At 34.0% G+C, this 21,124-nt stretch overlaps 1 protein-coding gene across 3 annotated transcripts in view; it reads right to left on the bottom strand.

Moving 5' to 3' along the window:
- Positions 1-21,124, bottom strand: part of CSMD3 (CUB and Sushi multiple domains 3) — a 1,202,189-nt gene that overhangs the window by 5,806 nt on the left and 1,175,259 nt on the right. For all 3 annotated transcript variants that reach the window (XM_045896021.3, XM_045896023.3, XM_045896024.3), the window contains 6 exons: positions 15,726-15,837; positions 13,353-13,532; positions 11,329-11,394; positions 5,545-5,703; positions 2,885-2,997; positions 462-549 (listed from right to left, as the gene is read on the bottom strand). In XM_045896021.3, the coding sequence (XP_045751977.1) occupies positions 462-549; positions 2,885-2,997; positions 5,545-5,703; positions 11,329-11,394; positions 13,353-13,532; positions 15,726-15,837 (718 nt within the window). The remainder of the gene's footprint in view (positions 1-461; positions 550-2,884; positions 2,998-5,544; positions 5,704-11,328; positions 11,395-13,352; positions 13,533-15,725; positions 15,838-21,124) is intronic.

The raw sequence follows: 21,124 nt of genomic DNA, 5'->3' as shown, positions 1-21,124 counted from the left end.
AATAGTGCAAAGCCCCCAAAAGGGGTCCATTCCTCAAAGTTATTTTCCCTTTCCAGATATTAAGTTTTCAAAGTGCCAGTATATTTTTGAAAGAGAAAGAAAGTTGCAACAATATTCAAAATGAAGAGAAGTACTGCAGTTCTCATGAGATAAAATAATTTACAGTTTAATATTTTCTTTTATATCTGTATCTCTTTTTCTCCTTTTTACTTGCTAAGGGCAAGACAGTGTGTCCTATTTATTAGAAATATGACAACCAAGCACTGTAGGGCTGGTACATAGAGAATCAATATTCTGAAGAATGCAATTATTTAAAAGGCTATCAAATGTATCAATATATAATCCTGACAATGCAAAATTAAAAATGTAGGAAGTGTGCCTAATGTACAGAATCCACTGTATTTTCTTGTGATGTCTGGAGTAATAAAGGAACTACATGAAAATGAAAATGAATACATTACCTAGTCTTTGCAGTCCAAATTGCCCATAATCTTTGCCCTGAATAAATCCTTGAAATACATAAGTAGCTCCATCAGGCTCAGCAGAAACCTAAAAATATTTATAAGGTTGATTAAATCTGAAGATTGGACACAGCTATATTTTCCCAGCTTTAATAAATATTCAGTTTTACTCTTAAATGAATGTTATGCAGAGTTCCTAACTCTATATCTTCCTTCTATGTAAAACACAGCATATTGTGCAAATTTGTCATTATAAGCAAAATCAAAATTTTAATTTTTAAGTAATTAGGATATTAGAAAAAGGGGGTTGTTATTAATATATGATATAGATATACAGAGATTTCTCTTAGGCTAAGAAACCTACTGTCAAAAAAGGGCAATGATATGATGAAACAAAGCAAATGATCAATTAAAAATTAAATATAATAAAACTGTACTTTGTAGATTTGATTCCTGCTTAGCATGCCTGCAGGCCTTCTCTCCCTCTCACCAATCTTCATGAGAAGAATGTACTTTCCATCTCATTGGGTTTAGGCCTGTGACTTGCTTTGGCCAATGGAATGTGGGTGGAATTAACAATAGGACAGTTCCAAGCCTAGGCCTTAAGAGGCACGTTTCCCATTATAATAAGTGAAAGAAGCCAGTCACAAAAAAACACATATTACAAGATTCTATAAATATGAATATCCAAAACAGAGAAATCCACAGAAACAGAAAATAGATTTGTAGTTGCTTAGGGCTAAGGTGGAGATGAGGGGTGGATGGGTAGAGTGATGATAGCTAAAGGGTGTGGAGTTTCTTTTTGAGGTGACAGAAATATTCTAAAATCAACTATGGTGATGGTTACACACTTGTAAATATACTAAAAACCATTGAATTGTACACTTTAAATGGGCATATGAATTATATCTCAATAGAGGTGTTTAAAACACATTACCCCTCAGAGCTTCTGAGCTCTGACAAGAGGATATGCTCTGGTTAACTGCTGCCCCTCCAGCCTGGGCCCCAGAATAAGACACCTGGAGCAGACCCGAACTTGCTACCATAGCCTCAAGTGGATCACCCACAACTAATCCCAGATACATGAGAAAGGGTATAATACTCCTTCGACCCTGAGATTTTGTGGTTGTGTCTAATGCTGTAAATGCTGACTATAACATGTATCTTGCATGTGTATAAAATCCTATATTTAAAAAATACTTTACATGCATAGTGTGATTTTATCTCATAAATACAATAGAAATAGATATATTTCAGTGTTTCTGTACCTAGTAATGTGAATTTGCCCTGAAGTTTATTTTAATTAGTTACCTAAGTCCTTTACATTATTGTAAAAGTTGTAAAAGACCTTGAATCCACACCCTAAAAAGGAAACTATCATACCAATCCATCCATAGCAGTCTGGCATGTCAGAAGAAGTGATTTATTCCTTATCACCAGACATCGTACTCTGGTCATGGTCATTTTTAAAAATGAAATGCTCCTAAAAAGAAGAGCTCAAACTCTAAGATTTAAATGAATGAATTCATTTTATTTGCTTCCTAGATGAAATAATTACACAATTCGAGTGCATTGAAGACATGAGTTAGTTTCCAACTCCACAAATAATGGCACGAATAGAGAAATAGGAAAAACATTTTTTTCTCCTCAGGCACAAAACTTACTGAAGCCTATGACCTACTATCTTCTTTCCCGCTAGGTCTTCCCTGTAAAAGAAGACCTGTTACTTGTGAGGATGTAGTTAGAGCTCCCCTGCTCGTTTTTTAGGAAAGACTCTGGGGGAATATGTGAATAGAAGGTTTGTTGCTTCCAACTTCCAATTTAGAAACTCCATTCACGTAAGTGGCTGAATAGAGCAGGGTGATTCCATGGTGAAGCTATGGTAACTATTTTTCCACATGAAGTAATTTACAGAACTTCCTTTTCATAAACAACTTTATAAAATATTCTAAATATTTTGTAAAATATTCTAAATCTGTTAAATCTAGAGAAAAAAGCTTAAATGTAATGGGCATACTTACTTTTTCTGATGCATTTTGTATGTCTTAAACAGTGGATCCAGACAAAGAATGAATTACATTTTATCCAGATTTATTTATCATAGTACTGACCATAGACAAAATAGATTTGATGAAACCAGTGAAAAACTATATGGCCCTCATACACGTAAACACTACAAAAGTAAGCAAAATTCATCAGAATCCAGTAATCCTAGGTTTAACATTCTAGATTACTAAGAATTTACACTGAATCTTGTTTTCAAAATAATTTACCCATAATAGTAATCTTGCCATTTTATATATGCATGTGTGTTCATAATTAGCTAAATTTAGAAAATTACCTTTTTCTGGAATCTTAATGACAAGTTATAGCACAAATTGGTTATTAAAATTAGTAGCAGACATTTAAAGAACTATACTTACAAAGCCATCCATGGCCCAATTGTCCTCTTTCATTTTCTTCACAGAAGCATGAGTTGGTACTTTAATAAGGTAGATATGTAACATCAGGCGAGCTTCCTGGCTTTTATATACCCCTATAAAATGTAAGGACATTTTAATCTACTAATTTTGTAAATAGTTATGCTTCATTTTATTATCTTTAACTCCTTAAATATATCATGTAATACATGTCATAGGAGAAGAAATCAAACAAAGCCAAGTCAAGACCAGCTTTATCCATAATGCCGTCCACAAATCCTGCAAAATATGTTAATCTCTCAGCTGAAATTCTCAACTTTAGTCTTAATTGTGGGGTTAAATTACCTATGCTATTAAAATTAAGTATTACTGTTCTTACTAAAATCATTCCATGATATTGCAAACAAAATAACTTCTTCCCCCAATGAAATTTAAAATCTTCAAAGATATAAATCAAGTGTTAAAATTCCTGATATTTTTCTTAATAGTGAATTGGGTGCCAACTCTGTGAAAGCGTATTCTAGGTGCTACTGGAGAACAAAGAAGAATATATATGTTCCTATCTAAAGATAGGATGCTTAAAAGCATTTCCAATGAAGTAGAAAATGTTAGTCAGATACATAACCAACTAAAATACATGGAAAAAATATGATAAATAAGAGGCCAGAAGAGAGAGGGATCATTTCACAATGGAGTGATCAGGAAATGCTTATTAAGAAAAAGAGCATTTGGACTGGGTCTTGAAAATCACGTGGGGTCTCTAGTTTAAGAAGTTAAATATAGATAATGGCATAAGAGAGAAAAGCAAACATATATACAATGATTTTTTTCTTAAACAGTGAGTATTCTAAAAGTAGGAATAAGCTGGAATATAAATGTGCTTAGCGGAATAATAGGAGATAAGTTTCTAAGTAAAAATTTGTGATTAACTTATGGTTGAAATTTGACTCATGCATTCACTTACTTAATCTTTCACCTGTGTAATAAGGTATCGTAAGAATATGCTGGGAATACAAAGATGACACATAGACCTTGACCAAAAGTAAGTTATAGTTGACAGGAAAGACGTAAAAGTAATAAAAAATAATATTGCTGGGAAAATGTTATAATTGATTTATATGGAAACAGTGATAGCAAATTAATGTATTAATGTTTGTTTTTCTATATTTGTAGGAATTTATTTTGAAATTTTTGTAGATTAGATTAAGTATACATTTATTTCGTGGGGACTCATAGAAAATAAAGAAAAAGAGGTTATATCTCAAAGTTAAATAAATCAGTAGTCACAATTTAAATGAATTTATTTTAATATAAAGCTGCTTTCAGTTTATATTACTGTAACTGTGTATAGTTTTTAAAATATAATACATATTAGCTTCCGACACTTTAACTTTGGACTTAATGGAGAATCATTCCATAATACAAAATGATGTGATCGTTTTCCTAAAATTTATAAAATCAATAAATATAATGTTAGTTTCCATTTCATTTATACCACAAATTATTTTATTATGAATAATTATTTAGGATATTTCCATAGCCAAGAAGTTTGCTTATTTATTTATTTATTTAAGAGAGGGAGAGAGACGGTGGGGGAGGCCCAGGGGGAGAGGGAAAGAGAATACCAAGCAGGCTCCATGCCCAGCAGGGAGCCCAACATGGAGCTCAGTCTCATGACCCTGGGATCATGACCTGAGCCAAAATCAAGAGTGGGATACCTAATCGACTGAGCCATCCAAGAGCCCCAACAATCAAGAAGTTTAAAAAATATATTTCATATTTGCAATATCAGTATTTTAAAAATATTTTTTAAATGAGAGCAATATTTCAAATTTATTACTTGGACAATATTCACTGAGGCCTATTTTGTTCCAAATGCTTTTCTAACTTCTGAGATATGGTAATGAACTGGAAAGGCAAAGAGCTTCCCTCTTAGAACTTACATTGTTGGAGTATAGACAAATAAATAATGTCATATCATGTCATGTAATACCATATTATACTATACTATAAATAGTGAAAAGAAGAAAGTGAAACAGGATAAGAGTGTCTAAGACTAAGAGTGTGTCTGTATTTGTAATGAGAGTATTACTTTAGATAGGATCATTGGGAGCACGGTTGATGAGATGACATTTGAGAAAACAGCTGAATGTCAGAAAAAAACAGAACAAAGTGAGGGAAATGTGCACTAGATCAAGGACACAGAAAGTTGAGAAGCCTGAGCAGTTGCATAGGGCTCTGGGTCCCTTATGCTTCTTTAAAGTAGTGTAGCTCTACATTTGCTGTCTTTAGTTATGGTCTCCACCTAAATAGTCTCATTTGAAGAAATGATTTTGTGTCCCTAAAATAGGTTATAAGTCATTGATCTGGTCTCTTTGGTGTTATGAAAATACAGAAAGATTTAGCTATTCAAATCAAAAGTTCTTTTCTATGATGTCTCATTCTAGCTACATCATGAGCGAGCTTATTTCAGAATCAGTTTTTCGTTTGTGTAGTAATATTCACGTATCCATCCAAAAACCAGGAAAGCCTTGTTTCTGAATAAATTATGAATGTTATTAAAATGTAACAAATATTTCACAGTATAAAAATCACTAATAAAAATTATAAAATGATGGAAGTGAAAGCATGAAGGCGTCGTTTGCTGTTCTTTAGCATGATACCTGAAAGTAGCAATTCCATGTTGCTATTGCTGAGTGTTGCATTGACTCTCCCAGTGGAAGCATTGAAACTAGTAACTGTCAAGGTCATGGGTTGTTTCTTTCCTTTGAAATTGTAAGAGCCTTTCCATATATAATTTTGGGCAAACACATCATCGGGAACTGTAAATAGATTAAATATACACATTAATTTTATGGTGCCCTATAAATATAAACATTAAAAAGTAGATTAATGAATATTCATTTATTGAACTATGAAATTTTGCTAAACACACAATAAGGTGAACTGTATATTATAAAGTGAATTCTTTATATACATGTTTCAAGTTTTTTGGAATAAACCAAAATTGCAATAACCTATATTTGTATTCATAGCTGAGTCATCAAAGATAGCACCAATTAAAGGCATAAGGCTTATATTCCGAACCAGATAAAGATCAAATTTACTTATATTTGGTCTCCTCCAGTAACATCTTTCTTTCAGAAGGAAAATAAAATAATTTTACTGAGCCAAGTCGGTCTGTATACAAGTCCCAAGAGACCTGCTTTTCTCCTGGCAGTATGAGTAGATTTATAGGAGGAAGAGCATAGAGTTAAACCCCCCTCTTGCAGACTAGCACTTAAAGACCATTAGGAGGGATGCTCCTTTGTCCCCTTTACAGAATACTGAGTTCAGTTATTCCAATAATAGATGCTCCTGAGGAAGAACAGGGATTCACCATATTGACAACTTTGAATTTACAGGTATTTTTGGAAATAAAGGAATTGTCCCTAGAATTGCCTAACTCTCATGGGAGAGAGATGAACTGTGGTAAAATCAATATTCTAAATGTTATAAAACTCTAAAGAAGGAATGCTCTTTATTCTCGATATAGCCAAAAAGGCATTATATTTATATAAATCAGTTATGTAATTTATAGTTATATAAGGCAGTATGGCAAAGTCTACTCAGATCCTGAAAGAAGGCTAAGAGAAGCTGCCATTCATCTCATACATCACACTAAAGCACATCCCCCAAAAGCAGTTATTCCAGGGAGCTATGCCTATTTGCGCAAATGAGTCAATAACAGAATAAGGGAAAGCCTTTTTTTTTCCTAACAAGTTATTGACAATTTGTCACCTGGTCTTCACTACACACATCACACTTATCGCCCAGATCTTAGAGACTGAGGTTACATTCCCTGAATTCTACTCAGCAAACCAAAATAGCAAAACTACTCTAGACATGAAATACATGAAATATAAAACATGTTCAAGCGTTGAGTTTTTACTGACTATTTCAACACATGATGTTTTCTTCTCTAATAATTCAAAAGCAATATAGCCGAAGGGTTAGAACTGCAAGCACTGGAGTTAGGCTCCTTGTATTGAAGTCCCTCTGCAATTTATAAACTGTGTGGTTTTGCATAAATTACATAACTCTCTAAACCTGAATTTCCTCCTAATTAACATGAGGTTAACTGAGAGTTGTTAGGAAGATTAAATGAGATAAGGAAAGTGAAATGGTTTTTTTTTCTTTTTTTTTTTCAAAGATTTTATTTATTTATTCATGAGAGACAGAGAGAGAGAGGCAGAGGGAGAAGCAGGCTCCCAAGGAGCAGGGAGCCCGATGCGGGACTCGATCCCAGGACCCTGGGATCATGACCTGAGCCGAAGGCAGACGCTTAACCATCTGAGCCACCCAGGCGCCCGGAAAGTGAAATGTTTAGCTAAGTGTTAGCTGCTACCATTACTAATACTACTGTTACTGTTGCTGCTATTATTCAGATAAAATAGGAAAACTGTGGATCTCAGAGCTTACTACATAATTGCTAATAAAATATCTATTTAGCAGACATGTAGTTAGTAAAATGAATAATCCATAGTTCTGGCTCTGGGACCTTTGCCAAGTCATCCTTACAGTGGCAGTCCCTCCCCAGACCTCCAACTTCACAGCTATGTAAGCTATAGGGGAATGCTATGCTAAGTATGTAGAGAGTCTTACCTAAAACTCTGATACAGTGAATGAGTAAAAAGCCCTTGACTTGGTAAGCATATTACAGTTTTTAGTGAAAAGAAAGTGTACCTGAAATAAATTGGCAGAAGAGAGTGACAAGCTACATTGCGCTGCACTAGAAAGACCTGGAATTTGGAGGTAATAGATTCTTAGTCATCCAGGTAAAAGTAGGAGCAAGAGAGAAAGATATGCCAATGGCAGTGCCTAGCAAATAGCAGACTCTCAGTAAGTAAGTGCTGTTGTCTGTCTGATTGTTTATTTCCACCTGGACTGTACTGTGATGACTCTTCGCTATCTCCGAGCCTTCAAAGAAAACCTATTGCACCTGCTGATCTTATCCATAGTCCTTAGGGGAATTAGTGTGGTTGAAGGAGATGGAAGAGAACCTCAGCAGCAGGAGAGAAGAGCAATGGAAAGGAGGAGGTAGTGGTACCAGCCAAGTACATTACATTGGGTTTAATCACTGATGGGGCAGGAAATGTTTAACTGGGTCTCCTGAAAAAACAAACAAAACAAAATGAAACGAACAAAAAAACTGATGTGCAGTATTTGCTGATTTCTATAGTGTAAATATTCCCATAATAGCAGATTTCAAACTCCTACCAGTATGACATCACTGAATGCAAAAGAATGCACAGAATTGTCTACTACCCTCTACCTTTTGAGAAATGCAGCTCAGGTTGGACAAAGCAGACACCATCTGATCATTTATATTCCCGTGTACAATGGGAATGATCATACTTCTTTCTATTGTAAGGTCTATTTTCGGATTTAAATATGAATGTGTATCTGGCAGTTCTTTGTAAACTCTAAAATGTCATCCCACTCTCATTGATGTGGGTATCAATGAAAAGAAGTCTAGGATGTCATGATCCTTTCTTTCAAGACGTCTGATTTTAAACTTTACTTCACAGGCTTCAGAGTATTGCTAAATGTAGCATCATGCTCCTGACTCTGATACAACTTCCAAATTTCATTCTTGTTATTTTGGAGTAATCTAATCACAGTGCCTTATGATTTTAAATTAAATGTTTCTAACGTTTTCCCATCAAAGATAGCATTTACTCTGACGTTTAATAGACCTTTTTTACTCAGGTAAAAGAAATTCCTTTCCTTTCTAATTTGTTAAGAGTCTTTTAAAATTATAACTAGGTGCTGCATTTTATCAAATATTTTCTGTGTAGGTATTGTGCTGATCAAAATTGTTTGCATTTTAATCTCTTAATGTCATAGATTACTTTTAAGGATTATTTAATATAAAAATATCCCTGCATATCTATCATGAATCCAATTTGGTTCTGATGTGTCATCTTTTGGTTTTTCTGTTATACTATGATTTTAGATTTGATTTGCTAAGATTTTATGTAGGATATTTTCATCTATACATCCTGAGTCCAATGGGTTTGTAATATTCCCTTTTGTATTATGTCTTTCTGAGTTATTAGAATTATATTGGATTCATAGAATGAGATTTTTTCTTTTTTTTTTTTTTTTTAGAGAGAGGAAGAAAGCGTGCATGAGTCGGGGGTGCTGGGGAAAGGGAAGAGGGAGAGCGAGTCCTAAACAGACTCCTGCTGAGTGGAGCCTGAGGTGGGGCTCCATTTCATGACCCCAAGATCATGACCCTGAGATCATGGCTCTGAGATCACCACCTGAGCTGCAAACTAACAGTCAGACAGTTAGTCCTACTGTGCCACCCAGGCACCCCTCATACAATGAGATTTTCTGACTGGAAGAGATTTTATAAAATGGGATAATCTGTTCTGTTCCGCTAAAATTTGGCAGAACTCATCGGTAGATCCATAAGGACTTGGTTTTTCTCTGTGGAAATAGTTTTAAACTCCTAATTTATCTGTTATAGGGTCATTCAAGTTTTCTTCTGTTCTGGTAAAATATACTTTTCTAGTAATTTGTCCAATTTTTAAAGTTGACTATTATTGTTTTCCATTAATATAATTATAATTGATTCAATCTATTCTCTATGTGGTTATGTTCATATTTCCTTTTGTTATATTATTTAATTTTTGTCCTATTTTTGATCAGTTTTACCAGAAATTTTCTACTTTTTTTTCTCCAAAGAACTACTTTTGGCTCTGTTGAGATTCTTCTATTGCATCCTTGCGGGGGCGGGGTGGGGGGGGGGGCGGTTATTTCTTCATTTTTATGATTACATTGATTTTCTGCTTTCTTTTGGTTATTCTGTTATACTTTATATATCTTCTTAACAGGGCTACTTAATTCATTAATTCTGAGGCTTTTTTCTTTTCTAATGTAAGAATTTAAAACTATAAATTCCCCTCATAACTTTGTTTTTGATATAGTCCCCAAGTTTTGATACACAGATTTTTCAATATAGCTAAGTTCTAGTATTATATTTTTATTTAATTTCTTCTTTAATTTATGAATTATTCATAAGTATTGATTTTGTTTTTAATTTCCAAATATTCAGAATTTTTTAAAATGTACCTATTTTCTTATTTTTTTACCTGCATCATTGTAAGATATCAGATCTGAAGACTAACTTTGCTTTGAAATGTATGCATTTTTATTTATTATTTAATATATGATCAAGTGTTATACCTGTCCCATGTGCCTTTGAATAAAATATATATTCTATGATTGATACATAAATCTCTCTCTCTCTCTCTATATATATATGTATATAGGGTCAAGCTAATTAATTGTGTTGTTCTTCCATATTCTTTTTTATTTATTGGTAACCATAGGTCATGTTTTGCCAGGAAAGTCGGGTTTTACATTTGATATACTGGAGTTATTACTTAAAACACCTATCTGCTACTAGATAAACCATCTCCCTTGGAAAATTCTGCATTGATAGACCACTGTGGTTTTCTGACTCCACTGTTAAACTTTCTCTCTTATGTTGACATATTCTTGGATTGCCTTAGTGGCATTCACTCTATTTCCACTGCATGTTGAATAAATCAGTGTTTCAGACAGATTTTTTTGTGGGTACTCCAGTTTTATAGTATGTACCTTGAGAACTTCTAAACACAACTAAAATTAGAAGCTAACACTGTTTCTGGCTTAATATAATGAAACCAAATCTGTCTCCAAGGTACAGATTAAATGTTAAATCTTTATCTGTAGCTTTTAATTTATATCATATAAATAAAATATTGGCTAATACTAAAAAAAGAAGCTCTCATATATTGCGGCCTTACTATGGGCTAAGCGCTTCACATTTCATTTTCATGAAATTCATTTATAATAATCTAATCATTGTTTATTTTGCATAGATAAAGAAATGGAGGCTCACATATATAAAATAACTTTTCCAAAGTCATAGTTCAGGGGGTGTACAACATGATAATTACATTAAGGCTGTAGGACTGAAAAGCCCATTCTTCTAACGACAAAATTTAAAATTTTGGTTTTTAAATCAATAAACTATAAACTAAAATTGCTGAACTTTTACTCTCATACCAAATGCATTTTTTCCTTTTTAAAGAACTATATTTAAAACATCTCGTTTTTTGTTTCAATGTTTTAAATAAAGCATTGACAATATAGTATAGTCATTTTCAGATACTCCCGAGGATATTTTACAGAGAGAACTATAAACATTATTTTTGGAATATTAACATGTCTCAGAATTACATTTTTGAAATTCAACATCATAAAATATAAGTTTTCAAATTCCAAATAGTCAAATTCATAGTTTTCCCATACTGAATATATATTTTTCTAAATAACTTTCACTTTGTCAAGAAAATAGTAGATCACTTTTAGAAATCATGACTTCTAGGAAAACAACTGAAATTACTAACCACTTAGCTTTGGGCTAGGTGTTCCTAGTGCAGGTCTTGGATCTTTCACCAGTATTTTGGAACCAGCTATGGAAAAAGAAGTAAAAGGTTCACGAAAATTAATATAATTAGGAACACACACAGTAATGCATTGTCAATTTTATTCTCTGACATACCATATAGTTTTCTCCAAAATGTCCAATTCATCCTAACATCTCAGTACCTACTCAACACTTCTGCTGTACAGCTAAAAACTTCAATAATTACCCCATTATAGTTCAGTGGGACAAGGGAAAGATCAGTGCTGCCTTATCATTTCAGGATTCTCTTTCTTATTTTAAAGAACATGTAAGCCATGTAGACCAACATGTAAACAGTTGATTACAGCATGGTAGCTGAAGCTTAAGGGTATATTCCTGTTGCACAAAGGCAGAAATAATTTGGTAGGTATGTGTTTCAAAATACAAAATTGCTAAGTTGGCCCATGGTGTTATAAGAAATTGGATAGACTCAAAACTAAAGAGTTAAAACTAAAGTTTTAAGCCAAACCAAAGGTAGTTCAAAGCAAGGAAATCATGTGGGTTGCTAGATATGCTGCAAAGTTATGGGAACTATGACATTCAGGGCTTGTAGACTGTATAAAGGCATATCTTTTCCTTAAGAACAATATAATGTCTTTCAAAGGTTTTAAGGGAAATAATTTGGGTGAACATCACTCTGACTCCAAGACAGAGAACAATGTGGAAAGAAAGGGCTGTTGATACAGGCAGAGGCGTTGGGAGTCTGCTGCAGTAGTCTCCGTCTAGAGATAATGCTGAATTAGCCTTCTATAGTAGTGATGATAAACAGCAAAGTGGATAGATAAAGGTATTGAAATTCTGTTGGATTTAAATGGATTTTTAATCTTTCAATCTCGTGAAAAATTTAAAATAAACTGAGTAGTGTTCTTGCTAAGAGAGTGAACACATTTCAAAAAGAAGGTCGTTAACATTTGTGAATGCTGCAGGACAACAGGAATTAGAAGGGCTGAAAAAATAAAAAGGAAAAGGAAAAGGAATTTATTGATGACCTTACCAAGAATTCTAGAAAAAATTCCTTTATTCCTGGTTGTGAACACATAAGCCTTTTTTCTCTGGTAAACTCACTACATCTTATCCAGCTCGGGATTGTCCTGATCAAGCAGCAAGAGAAGTAGACACTTCACTTAGATCTGGACAAAATACTATATCACCCTGGTTGACTAATAGATCTGGAGGTGGGCTCCATTTAAAACTGACAATCAGACTCTTGAATAGTGCTTTCCTGACCAAGAAGCTTTGGCAAAAACTCTTCTAAACCAAAAGATATGTTGGCAGCAATGTTCCCTCCTGTGGTAGGTTGAATAATGGGACCTCAAAATTCATGTTCACCAAGAATCTCAAATATGACCTTTTTTGGAAATAGGATATTTGAAGATATAATTAATTAGGGTTCCTCAGGTGAAACAACCTTGAAATCTAGTGACTGATGTCTTTATAAGAAGGGGAGAGGATGTATAAAGAGAAATAGGAAAGGAAGCCACATGAAGACAGAGGTAGAAATTGGTATGGAGCAGCCATGAGCCAAGGAACGCCAAGGATAGCCAGAAGCTGCCAAACGTTAGGAGGAAATAAAGCATGATTTTTCCCTAGAGATTTCAGAGGGTGCATGGATCTACCAACACCTTGATTTTAAGCTTCTGGCCTCCAGAACTCTGAGAGAATAAATTTCTGCTGTTTTAAGCTATCCAGCTTGTGGTACTTTGTTACAACAGCCCAGAAAACTCATACACCTACGATGATGAAGTAACTAGAAGAAGAAATAAAGAAGAAAAAAACAGAGTATGTAAAAGAATTTATAACAAGACCTCAATAATATCTCTCTTCCAGGAATACCTGCCCTTGGAGTTGGTTAATATATTTCCTTTGTTCCTAAGCTAATCTGGGTTGAGTTTTTGTCTCTTGCATCTTAGGAAGGCTGAAATAGTAGAACAGCTTCTGTTAGAAGCTTCTATAATGAAAACCTACCTTCACAAACAGGAACTTTTCCAGTCCAGGTGTTATCAGATCTACACACTCTATGTTCTGTTCCACCTGCTAGGAAGAAGCCAGGCTGGCAGGTATAAATGAGTGTATAGCCATGAGATGGAAGGTCCATTCCTACTACATTTGCATGAGCAGGAGTTTCCGGTTGCTTACAGCTGTGGGCTATATTAAGAAAAAAGAAAAGCGTTCATTTTTTATAGACATGTTAAGAAAATTTTGAAATGAGAGTCACAATATATATTAGAGGCATGTTAATGCCTTTATATAAATATACCTTTGCATAGTTATTCTAATTTATCAAGGAAAATGTATCAATGTCAACATACATATTAATTTCATAGGCTATCATGTCCTAAGCAGTCATCTGTGGAACACTGGTAGATGTTACAAGGGAAGCCAAGGGGAGGGGGGGAACCTTACTGGAGATAATTAAGCTCATAAATGTGTATTAGATAACAATTCTAGAGAGTCTCAATAATTATTAGCATTTTAAAGGATCTAAGAAGTCCTGTAATAAGATACCTTTCAAAGTTTGTCAAGCTCAGATTTTCTACACCAGTTTATGAAATATTATTTTATTTTTTATATTTATTTTAAATTTTAAAAACATGTCTTCTAAAGTTAAATACAACCATAACTCAGTATATCACTCTGACATTAATACTTCCTAATATAGAAAGTACAATTCAATAATTTTTTACATGTGGAATTTTATGGCCATATTTTGGGTCCATAAGTAGCAGTATCTTTTCATTCTTTTAATTTCTGTCTCTTTTTCTTCAAGCTTCCTCCCACTCTTGATTTGCTACCTCTATTCCATTCTACCCATACTTACGCCACTTCTTGGCCCTGCCCCCAGTTTCCCTGTTTTGTCTTATAAATACCATTCCATTCTCAGAGACAGATGCTACAAAGAATTTTCTCCCTAAACCAGAAAGCATTTCTGATCATTTTTTCATGGATACAGATACTTAAAAGTTTGTCTCTGAAAAAATTATTCTGTGTATAGCTAACTTCTTTTTAATATTATGTGACATTGTGTTACATGTTTTATATTTAATATAATTCCATTAATGATCTTTAATCCTGGAGGAAATATTGCTAAGGATAAACGCAAATAGTCTGCCTCTACTATATTCTTTTTTTGGGGTGGGGCGGGGGGGGCAGTTACATTAATTAATCCTCACATTATGCCCAAGCAGAAGTAAGTTTAATCTTCACATTATGCACATAGTAGAAGTTCTGAGATGCTTTCAGTAATAACTCTTTTTAAATCATCATATCCTTTATAGAAGTCATCAAAGAAGTTTGGTTTACTGTGAAATACCTAGTTACATCTCACACAGGTTCTAAAATATGCACTCTACTTAACTGTCTCTTAAGGAATTTTGCCATATTTAAATATCAGCTAACCAGGCATGTGAATGACTTCTCAGTGGAGTGTTCTCCTGTTTTTCAGTAAGCTGCAGGTCCACGGGGGCTCCCATGATCATTCGGGTGGTTCTGAACAGGTCTAGAGTAAATTCACAGGACTTATTTAGACTTTAGCAAATCCTAAAAGTTTGCCACCATTCTGATGAGTATTTCTACTCCTGCTTACTCTTTATTGTTTTTCCCCAAGATGCTCAGGATTTTAAAAAGATAGGAAAGGAGATAAAAAGGAGAAAGTGGGAGGGAAAGAGATAAGTAATTCACCAACGGAAAGAGATAAGTAATTCACCAACTGAAATTTATTTCTAACTGTAAGCCAGAAAAGATAGCTTCATGACCTTGGGCTTTGTTCTTCTTTAATCTGTACGGCAAGTGCTCTCAATTTAGGGTCAGTGCACATTTAGAAGCTCCAGGAAAAAAAAAAAAAAGAAGCTCCAGGAAATCCTGAAATAGTATTCAAAATTTTGGTCAAACTATTCATGTGTATTTCCTTCCATGGATGTTTCTACCTTTCCTCAGAATCTCAGAGAGTTTTGCAAGTGATAAAGGATTAAGAGGCACTAAATTGGAGCCTTCTGTATTTCAGCATACTTTAGATTCATATATTCAGACCTCTGAATTGGTAAACTAATAATCATCTAAAATTATCAGATAACCAAGCTGAACACAATTACAAGAGGCTTGCAAAAAAAACAAAATTGTGCCTCATGCCTTTTGACTTCTTTAGAAAGAATGCTCCTTAATGGGCATTGGGGTCATGATACAGTAATAAACTTATATACATAAATTATGTTTTAGCATAATCTAAAAAAAATCCATGTAATACATCTTTTGTGTAGATATAGATTTACTTCCCACTTGTAAGAAAAAATGCATATAAATTCCTATCTGTGGTAAGTATGATTTCTTAGCCACAATACTTACGTATGCACTCAGGCTGAATTCCACTCCATGTGAGGTCAGGAAGGCAAGTGCGTGTTGTAGACCCTTGGAGAAGGTGTCCTTTTTTGCAATGGAACTGCACAACACTTCCTACCTATAGCAAATTACAGAGAAACGTACCAATGCAGCTTCAAATATGGCAACAAATAGAAAAAAACTGTGGATGAAAAAATGCTTTCAAAAGAAATTCTTCATGGTAGAAGCTAGAAGGAAAAGATATTTAAAACTGATTTAAAGTAAAATTGGGGGGGAAATCAAGACTAACGAAAAAACACCTCTTTGTATACGTATCATCATCAAATATTTGAGTACCCAATGCATGCATAGGTGCTAAACTTTTTGCCACGGTAGTTTGAAGAAAATATATAACATACCAAAAGGCCAACAAGCTCATCTAAACACAAGACGGACAGGTAGATCATTAAATAAAGATAAATAATAAAGATGGATGAAGACAGAGAAATAAAGATAACTAACAACATAAGAGGCAAATGAATATGGAAGACACTAAATGCAACAGAAGATTAGATGCAAAGGCGTTTAGATGCAAAGGTTGTGAATGTAACAAATATATGCTGGAAGACATGCAATTTGCACTAAGCTTTTAAGGATGTGAATTTTAGATAAATACATAAAACATGGTTTTCAAAGTAGGGTCCCAAGACTGGTAACCTCAGCATCATTGGGAACTTTTTTAGAAATGCATATTCTGGGGGCGCCTGGGTGGCTCAGTCGGTTAAGCGGCTGTCTTCGGCTCAGGTCATGATCCCAGGGTCCTGGGATAGAGTCCCGCATCGGCCTCCCTGCTTGGCGGGGAGACTGCTTCTCCCTCTCCCTCTGCCTGCCTCTCTGCCCGCCTCTCTGCCCACTTGTGCTCTCTATCTCTCTGTCAAATAAATAAATAAAATCTTTAAAAAAAAAAAAAGAAATGCATATTCTGGGAACTTATCCCAGACCCACTGAATCAGAAACTCTGAATGGGGACCAGCAATCTATGTTTTAGCAAGCCCTCCAGGTGATTTTAATGAACAATAAAGTTTGAGAACAACTGATATAAAAGTAGAAAAGAACATGATGAGAAAATGTATGAAGGTTAAAATATACATCATATAGTTTAGGAAAAAGTACATTTGATTGGTTGGTATGGATAAGTTCACACAGTGAGCTGGGAAGCTGGGGAGGCGGGGAGGGTAAAGTGGGAAGCGGTAAGATACAGCAAAAAAAGAAAATAGACCCCAGAGTAATGTGTATGTGGCTTTAACTCTGAACCTGATCTTGCTTGAATGAGGTATATCCCCTCTTTAAGACTTATCCTATAAATAAAGATGATAATATTATTTGTCTTGAGATTTATTTTAAGCATTAAATTAAGTCAAAGATAAATGTAAGAATCAATTTCTGAAGGGTCTCAAATGGCAGGCTTTGGCATTTGAAATCTTTTTTTAATGAAAACATAAAGTTGCTAAAGCTCTCAGAGCAAGTAAAATTTGTGTTGAAAATTAAATTAGCCACTGCATAAAGAAATTACTAAATAAAAAGAATGACCAGCAGTAATTATAATCATGAAGCCAACACTACCATATTACATTTGAATGGATAAAAGCTGAATTAACTTGTGGCAGCAGACTTGGGAAGGATGTTGTTTACTCAAACTACATTACAAGAAGAAATCATCAGGGTTTATTAAATGATTACAGCTGGAGGACAAGGTGAGGGATATTTAGTGTCTGCCATTTCAGCCTTCCCCAGCAATTGGGAGTCTGAGAATGATCAGTCATCCTCTTAGCATGTTTCACAAATACCCTGTTTCCTTCCTTCCCAGTTAGTTCCTACTCTCACCTGCTAAAGCAACATGAGGCTAAGCTTAAAATGACATAATTTGACCCAAGATTCCATTTGGACCTTGAGAGTAGCTAAATGCTACCATCTCTCATATTCTCATTATCACCCAGAGTTATGCTATATCACAAACATTCAATTCCAACTGTCACTCTCTGATAGCAACCTTTATTCTTCCAGTTATCTTACGTTTTGTCTTCCAAGACACCCTCACCATACCTCTGAGGAGATCTCTTACCCCCTTGACAACCCATTTTGTCCAGGGCCACTATACTGATCAACTCCAGGGAGCACTGTTTACCCTGTATTCAACATAAACGAAGTCCTTCAAATTGTGCTCCAGAGCACGCAGTTCAGTTATGCAACAGGGCGCCACATATTTTGACTTTCTCATGTGGACTAGATTATGTGACTGATCATGTAGACTTTGCAGTTCTGTTCTTCAGCCAAACTGGTTTTACAAAACCCATTACCTCTATCAATCCAGCAATCCAGCAATCTAGTTTAGGGTAGATCTCAGTTAATGCTTGCCACTTTCTACCCATAAATCTCCGCTCATTCAATCTACCACCAAATACTGATCATTTTACCTCCTAACTCTTAAACTGTCCCCTTCTGTCTCTCCACTTATACATCCTGTTTTAGTCTTCAATATCTTTTCGACAGGTTTGGTTCTCAAATTTTAGCGGATATCATAATCAGGACTTACCAGAACACAAATAGATGAGCCTCCCTTGAAAGTTTCTGACTTGGTTGATCTGGGGGAGGCCCAGAATCTGTATTTCCAACAAGTTCTTAGGTCATACTGCTGCTTCTTGGTCAGCAATCACACTTTGTGAACTAATGTCATAATTATAATTATAATAATCATAACTACAATCATGATAATAATCTAACTTGTTTCCATTACTCCAGTCTTGACCACATTAATTTTCCACATAAAGTCAGAGCCTTAGCATTCTCTTTCTTAAAATCTTTACTGTCAACTCACCCATAGGATAAAGTTACATTGTGTTAAGTTGACGATAAAAGCCCCTATAACCATGGGGCGCCTGGGTGGCTCAGTTGTTAAGCATCTGCCTTCGGCTCAGGTCATGATCCCAGAGTCCTGGGATTGAGCCCTGCATCGGGCTCCCTGCTCAGCGGGGAGCCTGCTTCTCCCTCTCCCACTCCCCCTGCTTATATTCCCTCTCTCGCTGTCTCTCTGTCAAATAAATAAATAAAAAACCTTAAAGAAAAAAAAAAAAGCCCCTATAACCTGACCACAGCCCATCTGTCTAGCTTCATCACTGACCACTTACTTTTACTCAAATTGTGCTCATATAGTACTGAATTTTTGTAGTTCCCTTAATGCATGCATATTTTCATGCTGTTTACCCTGCATGGAATGTCTTTCCTAATTTTCTTTTCCTAAATATTATCCTAAAAGATTTAGCTCAGACATTTCTAGGAAGGTTTCCCTGCAGAAAGAGATTAGGAGAACTTTCTTTTACATGCTCCCTTAGCAACTTTCAAAGTTACCAATGTTATCGTCTATCCTGTGAAATCTTCCACACACCAGAGGTTAGTTTCTCTAGACTAGGGACTGTGTTACTCACCCTTGTGCACAAAGAACTATCAAAAATGTTGGATAAACTGAAGGAGTGGGACTAATAATTTAATACAAAATCATTTGATTACTTAACTTAAAAAAGATTTAACATGCCTATAGTTTCTTAAAGAAGGGTGATATCCCTTCCATACTTTACATAGCATGAAGCGAAATCACTGTTTATTCTTTGAAGCATACATTTGGGTTACTTCATTAAGTAACTTGATGTTAATAAGATATAAGAAATATGTTGGATTACATAGCCTTTGTTTTTACTTGTAAGACTTTTTTCCTATTTCTGCAAACTTTTCTGAAGTCATCATAAATACTGCTTTAGATATTAATCAGATATCAGAGAAGTAAAATTTATTTAAAATTTTTCTATATCTCAGTAACACATATAATAACTATTTTTGTCAAATTCACAAATATTTATACCAAATATCTAGTATACCTAGAATTAAACAAATTTAATAATGGATTAATTTTTTGTTCAGAGTTTATTATAGTTAAATCAATTACCAAAATTTTCTCCAAATATCAGTGCATTAATAAATACTTTTTCAATTATAAGACCACTTAATACCATATCTTATATAGCTGTCCATCCTTTTCCAACTTGTGATGATAGGTCCTTCTGATTCTAAATTAACTTCTAACATGCATAATATAATTTGATTATTTGTAGAAAAAAACAATTTTTCATTATCCAACTCAAAAACTTCATGGAAAAATAATTCATTACAATTTTCCCACCAATAATTACCAATAAAAGGTGCTCTGTATAACCAATTATATATAATGCAAAAATATTGAATATTATTTTTATATCAGGAATTAAAAAACATCCATTTAAAGTTTTAATTGCAGTCAATGTTTAAATAAAAATCACTTTAAGTTGGACCCAATTAGCATGTTTTGTGCAAAAGCATTGTAAAATTATAAGACATGTCTATTTAGTAAATATAATTTATCTTCTTTAACTATTTATTTTTTTCTTATTTCTTTATTTTAAATGTTATATCTCAGTTCCTAAGCCATGAAGTTTAGATAGCTAATCAAGGCATAATAGACATTTTGTATATATTTATTTATTTTTATTTTTTTAAAGAATTTATTTATTTATTTGACAGAGAGAGAGAAATAGCAAGAGTAGGAACACAAGCAAGGGGAGTGGGAGAGGGAGAAGCAGGTTTCCCACCAAGCAGGGAGCCTGATGTGGGGCTCAATCCCAGGACCCTGGGATCATGACCTGAGCCGAAGGCAGACGCTTAATGACTGAGCCACCCAGGTGCTCCACATTTTGTATAAATTTAGAATATTCTAAGTAAGATCTTTCTCTTTCATGATGTTTCATAGCAAATGACTTTTGCTCTCCTAGAATTTTCATCATTGTATTTATTTGTGTCTGATTTTTAACATCACAAATTAAATATATTTGTTTAATACATATATATAGCATACATATATTTTATATATATGTAAAACTAAGAATTCACAATTTATATGCTTCCTCTGTAGTATATTTTAACAACCATTTTATATTTGTATTTTTTACTATGTGTTTATATTAAACATTTTACCCAAGAAAAAATGAAGTAGCTTCTAATAAAAGACATACATATATTTTGATTAATAAAATAGATGTAGAAAGGCAAGATCATAAAAATGAAGTGAGAAAACATATGCTTATGATAAGATTCAAGGAAGTTTCATTGAGCATCAGTTTTAGCCCTGAGTTTCCTGGTTTTAAAAAAAAAAATTAAATTTTAAGATATCCTATGAGTTTGTATTTAAAAAAATTATCAGATTTTAATTAAAAACACTTGATTTTATGGGATTTTTGATTTAAAATTAATGTCATATTCATCATTTGAAAGCAAGAAAAATACTATGTAACATATTTGTCCCATTCAATGTACGTATCTACTAATTTAGATTATAAACTGGA

This window comes from Mirounga angustirostris, unplaced genomic scaffold (genome assembly GCF_029215605.1).
Source record: "Mirounga angustirostris isolate CCGP_5_RB_7025 unplaced genomic scaffold, mMirAng1.0.hap1 SCAF_4, whole genome shotgun sequence".
In the NCBI taxonomy this organism is placed as follows: Eukaryota; Metazoa; Chordata; class Mammalia; order Carnivora; family Phocidae; genus Mirounga; species Mirounga angustirostris.
Note: the sequence above shows the minus strand (reverse complement) of the source record. Positions and strands in the feature narration are given on the sequence as shown.